At 45.5% G+C, this 11486-nt stretch overlaps 1 protein-coding gene across 1 annotated transcript in view; it reads left to right on the forward strand.

Moving 5' to 3' along the window:
* Positions 1-8361, forward strand: part of POU2F3 (POU class 2 homeobox 3) — an 85770-nt gene extending 77409 nt beyond the window's left edge. The window contains exons 11-13 of the mRNA XM_040258184.1: positions 4764-4830; positions 6078-6213; positions 7163-8361. Of these exons, the coding sequence (XP_040114118.1) occupies positions 4764-4830; positions 6078-6213; positions 7163-7202 (243 nt within the window). The 3' untranslated portion in view covers positions 7203-8361. The remainder of the gene's footprint in view (positions 1-4763; positions 4831-6077; positions 6214-7162) is intronic.
* The last annotated feature ends 3125 nt before the right edge of the window (positions 8362-11486 follow it).

Raw genomic sequence — 11486 nt, forward strand, 5'->3', positions numbered from 1 at the left:
CATAAAGCCATACTATTGTTTATTCTTTTATCAAACATTGATCAACCATCTACTATGTATTGTTCTTTGTACCAAGTGCTGCAGATACACAAATAAATAATATTTGTCCCCTGTCCCAGAGGACCTCACTGCCTCTAGCAGAGGAGACAGACAAATAAACAAATGACAAACGCGATGGTTTCTCTCAGAGGATTTAGGAGCAGCGGCTAACAAAGCCTTGGGAGGTGGTGGATAGGGAAAGCTTCCCCAAGGAGATAATTATTACCTGAGCTGAGTCTAAAAAGACAAGAAGGAGTGAAGAGGCAAATAAGTGTGTAGGGGGTAGAGTTCCAGAGGAGAAAGTAGGAGAACCATGGTGCAGTGGTGTGAAGCAGGGTGAAGAGGGCGCCTGCACAGAACAGCAGGTGGGTCCATGTGGAGGACTGTTGACAGATAAGACTGCATAGATCAGCAAGGGCCAGATGGAAGGGATTGTGGGCAGGGCTGAGGGAGGTGAGGGCTTGGGAATCGCTGACGGATTTGAAGCAGGGCGCTGGCATGTTCACATTTGCTTTTTAGAACCATCACTCTGACTGCAGTCGTAGAGGGTGGCTTGGGAGGCACCAGGTTTGGTTTCAGAGATGAGTTAGATGTGACTGCAGTTATCCAGTAAAGATATGATGAGGGCCGAAGCAAAGCCATTTGGTAAGAATGAGGGGGATGGGAGAGATTCAGGAGGTAATTAGAAGGTAGGATTATTAGGTCTTGGTTAATAACTTGAAAACTGGGTGGGGGCAAGGAGAACCATAAAGGGAAGAGAGTACTCTGGGATGCCTCTCTGCATTCAGGCCGGACTGACAGGGTAGAAGTTGGTGCCGATGATGGAACAATTATACACAGGGGAGGAGCTGGCTTAGGAGTAGGAAAAAATGATTTCAGTTCCTTTTGTTTTTTTTCATCTGGCTGTGCTGAGTCTTAGTTGCAGCATGTGGAATCTAATTCCCTAACCAGAGGTCAAACCCTGGGCCCCTTGCATTGGGAACACAGAGTCTTAGCCACCGCATCTCCAGAGAAGTCCCGATTTTAGTTCTTACACCATTGTGATATACAGTAAGGCCTATGGGTCACCCAAGTAGGAAAGTCCCCGGGCACTTGGAATAATAGGTCTGGAGTTCAGAAGGAAAAGCCAGGATAGAGAAGTGAGCTGGGGAGTCATAGGCACACAGGTGGTGGTTGGAATCCTGGGTCAGGAGGGTCTCACCTGTGTAATTTGTACAGAAGAAGCAAAGAAAATCGAAATCCCAACCCTGGGAAACACCAGCATTTGAGGGCTGGGCAAAGAAAGAGGACCAAGGGGAGAAAATGAGAAGGTGGAGCCAGAAAAGGCAAGAAATTGCAATGAAGTGGGTGAAGCAGCTGTAAGGAGCCCCGAAGGATTGCCATGGGAACACCGATGAAAGATCCCCAAATCAGGATGGGATGCAGGAGGGCTGACTCCCTAATTTGTTTGGAGAACAGGTTAGGAATTTATACAAGAACAGCATAACCAGCAGAAGGAATAGTCTGGGAGAGGCATTGAGTTCTAAAACAACATTATGCATTTGGGGAACCACAAGCTTTTTGTTCTGGCTGGAGCTAAGGGTTTAGGCCTAAGACAGGAGGTTGATGAGAGGTGGATCATGGTGGACCATGGATGCTAAATTACCCTCGAAGCTATGAGGAGCCATTGACAGTTTGGAGTTGGAGACAATATGATGTTCATTGACCATTCATTTCTTAAATATTTATTGAGCACACACCATCTATTTGGCACTGAGATGTGGCAGTGCACAAGATCATTATTGGTGATCTCTGCTTAGAGTCTAACAAGGAAAACAGACATTAAACAAAATGCAATTTGTGATGAAGCCTCCAGAGAAGGCAGGTGGGTATTTGAGGGATCAAACCTAGTCCAGGTGTCAGGGACTTCTCTTTGGAATGATGGTCACGTTGATGGCAGAAGAAAGAGTAGACGCGAATGGGGTAAAGGTCTGAGTTGGAGGTGGGGAAGGGGAGCAGGATGGCGGGGCGGAGGGAGTGTTGGGAAGAACATTCTCTGCAGAGGAAACAGTGTGTGCAGAGGCCCTGAGGCTGGGGTGGGCAGGGAGAGGAAGCACAGAAGGTTGGGCTGGAACACAGGGAGGGAGACAGTGTGTGAATGAGGGGGCTGGAGCAGTAGGCGGGTTAGATCCTGTAGGGCACTGTAGGCCACGTGAAGGAAACCGAACCATGCCATGAGAGATCTGGAATCTTTAAAGATGGGGCTTTGTCTAGAATAGTTGGGAGGTAGCTATCACCTCGGTTCAATCCGAGCTGGGGACACCAACGTGGAGAAAAGAAGTGGGAGGCATGGAAGAGTCGTAAAGGAGCATCATGCCTTCTCATCGTGCATTGGATACTGAGCACCTGCCAAGTTCTGGGTGCTGCAGCAGACACTGAGGATCTAGCAGGGGACCACGCAAGCATCACACTCCCCTCATGAAGGCTCCAGCCTAGTCAGGGAGAAAAGATGTTAAATAAATAGTCACATTAATACTTGCGGTCGATACTAAAGGAAAACAACCCTGAATATTCCCTGGAAGGACTGATGCTGAAGCTGCAATAATTTGACCACCTGATGCAAAGAGCAGACTCCTTGGAAAATACCCTGATACTGGGAAAGGTTGAAGGCAGGAGGAGAAGCGGGTAGCTGAGAATGAGATCGTTGGATGGTATCACTGACTCAGTGGACATGAATTTGAGCAAACTCTAGGAGATAGTGAAGGACAGAGGATCCTGGCATGCTACAGTCCATGAGGTCGCAAAGAGTCGGACGCAACTGAGCCCCTGAACAGCAACAACAATACTTGTGAAGTCCTGAAGGAAGAGTGTAGAGAAAATGCTCTAATCCAGTCTTCTCCTCAGGTCTCACTGGAACATTGTCCTTGGGACCGGGACATAGTTTCTTCTACTTCTGGTGTGAAGTAATCTCCAAGATATACTGTTAAGCAAAAGAAAAAAAAGAATAAAGAAAGCAAAAAAGGCAAAATTATTCAGAGCAGTATGGGCAGAATGCTACTATTTATATAAAAAAAGGGAGAGCCGTATCTCTGCTTGCACATGTATAGCCTGTCTCCAGATAGAAGAGAAGAAGCTGGTTGTAGTGACGAAATAATTATTTAAAAACAACAACAAATGGCTTGGGGTGTGGCAGCAATAGGTGGGCAGAGGAAAAGAGGGAGGGAGATTATTGATAGCATCTCTCACCATGCTGCCCCACACCTGTCTCCACCCTTCATGGGCCCCCAGCCTACTAAAGAGGCTCCTTGTGAAAGGGCAGGTCAATGAAAGCAGCAGAACCATTGCAGACTGATTAGGAAATGAGTACATGCTGCATCCTGTCCTGTCGGCACGGGATGTTCCAACCTAGGGGAGGGCAGGGGTGGCCAGTCGCAGCTCCCTGAGCAGAATCTCCCTGCGAGGTCCTGGGTGGAGGCTGATCCGAGTGTCCCAGGACAGCATGAGAAGATGAAGGGGGAGGAAAAGTATGCCGAGTTCAGCTCCAGTGAAGAGGTAAACACCAGCTCAAGACACACGAGTTGACAGCTTCTGCAGGAGGGCAGGGAACTAACATTTAACAAGCCGGGTACTCTTTGCCAGGCATTGAGTTAGAAGCTTAATGGACATTATCTCATTAAACCTTAATTAAAAGAAAATATGAGGGAGGTGTTACTGCTGTTTTACGGATGAGAAAACCAAATCTCAGCTTAAAGTAATGTGCCCCAGCTACACAGACAGTGGTGGAGCCAGGCCTGACTCCCAGATCTATTGGGCCCCCATGTCTATTTAGGATAGTAATACCGAGGGTAGGGATTCCTGGACTGTGTGGGAAGGTTAAGCTACAGTATCTTAGGTCCCTTTCCAGCCCAGAGTTGATGATGCTGTGAGGTCTCCAGGGCAAGATGCAAAGCTTCAGAGACCTCACACAGTTCATCTCCTCCAGGGACCTCCAGAGAGTGGATGGCCCACTCATGCATCAAGACGCGAAGACTGTGACAGGATGGTCAGGGCTGAGCTCTCCTGCCCAAGCAAGTGCAGGGGTCTTAGAAATAAAAAACAAGCAATTCCATTCTTCTTTTTTTAATGTTTGTAGATTGGGCTGCATTAGATCTTAGTTACAGCATGCAGGATCTTCATTGATCATGTGGGATCTTTGAGGCAGTGTGAGGGCTCAGTAGGTGCATCACGTGAGCTTAGCTGCCCCATGGCTTATCAGTTCCTCGACCAGGGATCAAACCTGCATCCCCTGCACTGGAAGGTGGATTCTTAACCACTGGACCCCCAGGGAAGTCCCCACAGGGGTCTTTTAAGAAGGAAGAAGAAGGGACTGGAAATAAAGCAGCCATCCCACAGTGTCAGCCACAGCAGTATTCTGGAGGCATGCTCCTCTCCTCACCAGGCCATCTGAGCAAGGCCTCTTTGGTCTGGCGGCCAAGCAGCCTTGCCAGGGGTCACACTGCAGAGAGGCCCTGGCCAGAGGTCCACAGGGAGTGGCAGGAGCAGGGCAGGGCTAGAGCTGGGTGGTGTACATGGTCCAGAGCCTTTCCTGTGACACAGAGCACAGGGCATCAGTTTGGGATTAGGAAACCATCCAGGAAGTGAAGCCCTAATTTCTGTGGAGTTTACGGCCCAGCACCCTGGGAGAAGCTCCAGAAGATGGAGATGGAAGCAGAAGAGAATGTTTACAAGCTTCTCTCACCTTTCAGGTGTCTCCCTCTGGATCTCTGGGCCCCCTCTCTGTCCCTCCTGTCCACAGCACCATGCCTGGAACAGGTGAGCTCTAAAAATAAGGTCTACTAACATTCTTTTAGATAATGGGATAACAGAACTGCAAGATATTGACCTAAGTCAGTTCAGTTCAGTTGCTCAGTCCGACTCTTTGCGACCCCATGGACTGCAGCACGCCAAGCTTCCCTGTCCATCACCAACTCCTGAAGCTTGCTCAAACTCATGTCCATCAAGTCAGTGATGCCATCCAACCATCTCATCCTCAGCATTCCCAAAATGTGTTTCAGAAGATGTTAACGTTTTTTCTAGGAGGAAAAGTCTTCTGTGATCAAGTAAGTTTGGGGAATGCTAAGTAGGTAAAGTTTGAACAAGTGTTTTTGTTTTAATTGCTGCACTTCTCCGCCCACTTTACATACAAATGCCTTATACATAAAAATGAGCTGAACAGAAGGCAGGGTTTTCTAAACCAATTTTCTACAGAACTCTATTTTTCAAAAATTATTTCAAAGAATTAGATAGGGTGACCATATGTCTGGATTTGCCCAGGACAGCCCCAGTATCTGATGATGGTCCCCTGAGCTGATGTCATTATCAATACTATTGCCTTCGACCCTTCAAATCATCTTAGCTTGGAGGATGAAATCTATGTCACCTTATCCACGGAATGTTGTTTGGGAAACCTGAATACAGGAGTTCAGTTTTATCCAGATTTGCCATATTAGAGAGGTCACAAAGAGGTTTCAGGGAAATGAAGCAAGTTGCCACAGGCCACAGAGCTCTTTAGTGGATGGCCGGGACTCCTCCCATGCTCTTTCTGGAAGACCACGTACCATGTGGAGATGGGAACCCCAGAGAGGCTGGCCATCTTGGTCTGTGCTCTCAGCTTCTCTTTTCCTCCTCGAGCATTCGTCTCTCCTCCTCGCTTCCTTCCCTAAGCTTCTGGTTCTCTTTCTCATCCTGTCCCTGGGTCCCAGGCTGCATATACCCAGACCAGGGTGTGCCCTTGGAATGGGATGGTTTTGGCATCCATCCTTCCTGTGTTTGGCAAGTCTTGGACTTGTGGAACCAGCCATACCACTCTCAGGGCCTGGGCCGAGGAGCAGTATGTATGATGAGGGCCCCTCTGGGGCCGGGTGTTGATGCTACCATGATAGGAGGTGGGCAGATGGGTGAAAGGGGGAGTGGAGTAGGGAGAGGGTGGAACCCCTTGGGGGATACGTGCCTGAAGGTCACGAGGTCCCTGGAGCCAGCCTCATTAATTCCCCCTTGTTTCTGCCTCTCCTCATGCTCAGTAACGTCATCCTGTTCCCCTGGGAACAACAGCAGGCCATCTTCTCCCGGCTCAGGACTCCAGGCCAGCAGCCCCACTGCATCTCAAAATAGCTCCAAAGTGGCCGTGAACTCCTCCTCCAGTTTTAACTCTTCAGGGTAAGGTGGAGGGAAGAGCTCCAAGACACCTCCTCCAGGGCCAAGGGACATGTGAGAAGCTGAGTCTGGGGGTCAACACCTTGGGGAAGAAGGCTTGTCACGGGGGAGGCAGGGAGAGGGTGGAGTGCCGAGCCAGACTGGACTCTATCCCTTGGGAGTGGGATTTAAAAGAGAAGCCTCAGCCAGTCCTGGCAAAGAGCTGATGTCAACAAAGCCAAAATTTCCATCCTCACTGGGAGGGTGGAAATTTCCAAACACTCCTGTCAAAAAGGGCCAGGTCCTTCACTGGGCTTCGGAGAACTCTCCACGCCAGTTCCAGCTGCAATGGGGGCGTTCTGCCCCAAGCCTGAGCTTCCCTGTGTAGCTGATGCCCTGGGAAAGGGGAGGGGTGCTCCATCCTAGCCTTGTGCTGCCACCCAGGATGCAATGACAGAAGCAGCCTCCAGAGCCTTGATGCAAAGATTCTCCTCTAAAAAGTGTTCCCAGAGTGGATGCCTCAAGAGGTTTCTTCCCCAGTACAGAACAAAACAAGAGATTGCAAGTCAGGCAATTAAAGACCTGAGCTTGTGTGAAGAAATGAGCCCGTTTGTCAAAACCCAAACTGTTTGGCAAGGCAGCCAGCTCTTAAGGGCCAACTGTGGCATACCCCCAAAGCTAAGAGCTCCTCAACCACCCCCACCAAAAAGAAGAAAGGAAAACATATGATGGACATTAAAAAAATTGTTCTGAGATATAATTCACATTCCATAATATTTACCAATTTAAAGTGTACAAGTCAGTGCTTTTTAGTGTATTCACAGGATGGTGCAATTGTCGCCATTTCTGATTCTAGAACATTTTCAGCACTCCTAGAAAAAAACCCTATATGTACCTGTTAGTGCTCACTGCTCATTCCCCTTTCCTCATGGTTAGAAGCTGTCCAATTGACTCGTTCCTTCCTTCCTTCTAGATCTTGGTATCGATGGAGTCATCCCACGTACCTCCACTGAGACCAAAAAGTTTCTCCTCTGCCACCTGGCCCTGTATTCCCCACCAGAAGGAAGGGAATCATGCCTTCTCTGTATGGACAGATTACTTTCAGGAGAGAGCGGAAGAGGACGAACCCAAACTCTTGTCTTCTTCAGAGCAAGCGCCTCCAGAGATCCAAACTGTGATTGAACCGTGTGCTGACTCCTAGCGCTCTTGAAACGCACATCCCTCCTAGGAGTTGGTCATTTTTACCTTCCTCGCCTACACCCTTCTCTAAATATTTCAGACAGTTTTCCTGCTGCAGTGGCCTTTGAAAAAGGACTTTTTATTATTCTCCAGCTCGTCTCCAGTTCATTCTGGGCACAGCCATTCACCTGGTGCCAAACTACCAGAGGGGAGAGAACGGGTTTTGACTCTGAACTTAGCCACGGTCTGAGAACTGATTCTAGAATCTGCGAAAAGATTTGAATCTGATGTCTCCACCAAAGCTTTGATATTTTTTCTGTTCAGCAAAATTTTCATTTCCTCCCACTTTCTCTTTAGCCTCGGTCCCTTTTTCTAGAACCAAATCCATTCATAATCATGTTCTCCAAATTCCCTCCTCTTTACTCAGTCCCCTGGGCACATTTCTCTGCCCACAGGTGCTCTTGTGTCTGCTTTGTCTGCTCCAGAGTTCAGGAACGCTTGTTTCTTCTCTCCTTCCCTGTGTGTCTCCTTCTCTCCTCTGTCTCCTGTTGCAGAAGGAGGAACACGAAAGCAAACACACAACAATTATGCTGGCAACATACCTGTATATAGCCCTTTCCTTTTTTTGCATTATGTTCTTCTCTCCTTAATGTGGAATTTTCCAGCAAAATGTTTAACTCAGGTGTGAATTTTGAAGATGTCTCTGTAATATATTATCTTCTTTAACAAAAAAGAATGAAAGAAAAAAAAGAAACCAAAGTGTGAACTACTGTGCTAACTTCCACAGGAGTTCCCATGTGGGCTGGGAATCCTTGTTGATTTTTGCAGGAACATTCTTTCTCCAGTCTCTTTCTTTGTGGGCCAGTGTGTAGACCTGTAACATGAAGCCATTGTAGAAATGGTCACTTTTTTTTTTTTTAAAGACTGCATAGCCAAGAAAATGTTGAGATTCAAAGGAATCTCTCTGTTCCTAAATAAATTTGTATAATGATATATACAGTATTCCACTATTGGTAAGAAGCTACTACTACTAAGTCGCTTCAGCCATGTCCGACTCTGTGCGACCCCGTAGACGGCAGTCCACTAGGCTCCTCTGTCCCTGGGATTCTCCAGGCAAGAACACTGGAGTGGGTTGCCATTTCCTTCCCCAAGGCATGCATGCATGCTAAGTCACTTCAGTCGTGTCTGACTCTGTGTGACCCTGTGGACAGCAGCCCACCAGGCTCCCCTGTCCATGGGGTTCTCTAGGCAAGAATGCTGGCTTGTGTTGCAGTTTCCTTCTCCAATTGGTAAGAAGAGGTTTAGATTATTCTGTGTCTTTTGTTGTGGGGGAATGTGAATGCATATAATGAAACAGGATGGATAAAGTGTTTCAGATTGGTGGATTAAGTCTATTACTCCCCCAACTGATGCTGAAGATGACATACATTAATACAGGGCTCTGGAGAGGTCAGAGATTCTACTCTTTTTGACTGAGCAGCCTTGAGGAAAGTGTAGGGACGAGATTGGCTTCCTCATTTTGTAAGTGGGAAAATCGTAAACGTATAAGGTCAAGTTGTTTGGAGACTTATGAGTTGAAGTCTGGGGTTTATCTCTCATATCTCAGAAATCCTAAAGGTCATGAAAGTGTAGATATTTGAGACAAGGGATGATTCAAAAGTCAAGAATATTTGGCTTTTGAATGCCCTGTGACTTTTGAAGAGGCAGTTGAGAGGCAAGGAAGCTATCCTTGTGGTCTTTCTTGGATTAATAAAAATTTAAATACTTAACCATTTTTGAGGCAAACATTGAGCTGTAGGAAAAGGAGACACTTCAAAAATGTAATGACTGAAGGGAAGAAACTAAAATTAGCATTAAACGTTTGTTGCAAATAGTAATATCCAAAGGGGAAATCTATATCCAAATAACCGCAAATTAACTGGTTTTTTTTTTTTTTGGATGGGGCTTATATAAAAAGTAATATTTCATTTGGTGAAGTGGGAGAAAGCCTATTGGTAGTGGTTACTTTGTCAAGAAAAGATCTAGTTGAAAGGAGCTAGGTATGCACCAAAGAGACAAGAGGAGCCTGCAGCAATAATTTAATTGTATAAAGAAACTACTCTGCCACCCATAGGCCCATCTGTGCATACACGCTTGTGTGTGCACTGTTCTTTGTACCCTTGTGGGTGCCAGAGTAGACACTTTCCTGCAGCAGTATTGGCTACTTTGATACCTTGTTCAGGTGAGTGCTGAAAGTTACGTCCTGCACTGTCCATGAGTCTGGTGTTCACTCATTTGACCCTTTAACAAATATTTTATTTTTTCAGAGCAGTTTTAGGTTTACAGCAAAATTAAGAGGCAGCTACAGAGATTTCTTGTACACCTCTTACCCCCATATATTCATAGCTTTCCCCATGATCAACGTTATTCACAAGAAAGTAATTTTTTTTTTTAACCTAGAATGAATCTACACCAACACATCACAATTACCCAAAGTCCAGCATTAAACATTTGTTAGCTTACCTTGGAGTTCTCTCTAGATGTCGTACCTTCTCTAGGTTTGGAGAAAAGTACAATGACGCATATCCATCATTATAGTATCATACAGAGTATTTTTCACTGTCCTAACAACCCTCTGTGCTCTACCTATTCATCTCTCCCTGCCACACCCTTACAGCCTTTTTACTGTCGCAATAGTTTTGCCTTTTCCAGAATGTCACATGGTTGGAATCATAGTATATAGCCTTTCCAGATAGGCTTATTTCAATCAGTAATATGCATTTAAGTTTCTTTCATGTCTTTTCATGAGCTTGCTAGCTCATTTCTTTTTAATTTTGAATGATATTCTAATGTCTGGATGTACCACAGTTTATTTATTCGTTTATCTACCGAAGGACATCTTGGTTGCTTCCAAATTTTGGCAATGATGAATAAAGCTGCTATAAATATCTGTGAACAGGATTTTGTGTAGTCATAAATTTTCAGTTCATTTAGGCAAATACCAAGGAGTGTGACTGCCAGATTGTGAGTACATTTAGTTTTGTAGGAAACCACCAAACTGTCTTCCCAAGTGGCTGTACCACTTTGCATTCTCACCAGCAATTTTATTAGAGTTCCTGTCGCTCTGCATCCTTGCTAGCCTTTGTCGTCAGTGTTTGGGATTTTGGTCATTTTACTAGGAATACAGTGGTATCTCGTTGTTTTCATTCACATATCCCTGATGATATGATGTGGAACAAATTTTCACACACTTATTTATCATCTGTGTATCTTCTCTGGTGAGATGTCTATTAAGATCTTTGGCCCATTTTTAAATCAAGTTGTCTGTTTTTTTACTGTTGAGTTTTAACAGTTCTTTGTATATTTTGGATAACAGTCCTTTATCAGATGTGTCTTTTGCAAATATTTTCTCCCAGTCTGTGATTTCTCTTCTCATTCTCTTGCTATTGTCTTTTGCAGAACAGAAGTCTTTCATTTTAGTGAAGTCCAGCTTGTTAATTATTTCTTTCATGGTCTGTCTCTGGTGTTGTATCTAAAAAGGCAACACCATACCCAGCATCGTTTAGGGTTCCTCCTACGTTGTCTTCTAAAAGCAGTTCCCAAACTTTTCAGCACCAGGAACCAGTTTCATGGAAGACAATTTTCCACGGACCAGGGGGGAGCACATGGTATGATTACCATCATGGTATATCAGGATGATTCAAGCACATTATGTTTATCACACAGTTTAGTTCTATTATTATTATTACATCAGCTCCACCTCAGATCATCAGGCATTAGATCCTGGAGGTCGGGGACCTCTGTTCCAGGAGTTTTATAGCTTTGTGTTTTACATTTAGGCCTGTGATCATTTTGAGTTAACTTTTGTGATGGTGTAAGGTCTGAGTCTAGGTTCATTTTTTAACATGTGGATGTACAGTTGTCCCAGCTCCATCTGTTGAAGACACTATCATTATCCTCTTGTATTGCCTTTGCTCCTCTGTCAAAAATCAGTTGGCTATATTTATGGGGGTCTATTTGACCATGCTTTTTATAAAAGAAATAAACAGAATTGTAGCCTACCTGCTCAGCCTCCTTCAGCTTCCATTAACTGTTGCCTTGGAATGTTGCTGAACAGACTCAAACCTAAAAGGGGGTAC

This window comes from Oryx dammah, unplaced genomic scaffold (genome assembly GCF_014754425.2).
Source record: "Oryx dammah isolate SB20612 unplaced genomic scaffold, SCBI_Odam_1.1 HiC_scaffold_17, whole genome shotgun sequence".
Taxonomy (NCBI): domain Eukaryota; kingdom Metazoa; phylum Chordata; class Mammalia; order Artiodactyla; family Bovidae; genus Oryx; species Oryx dammah.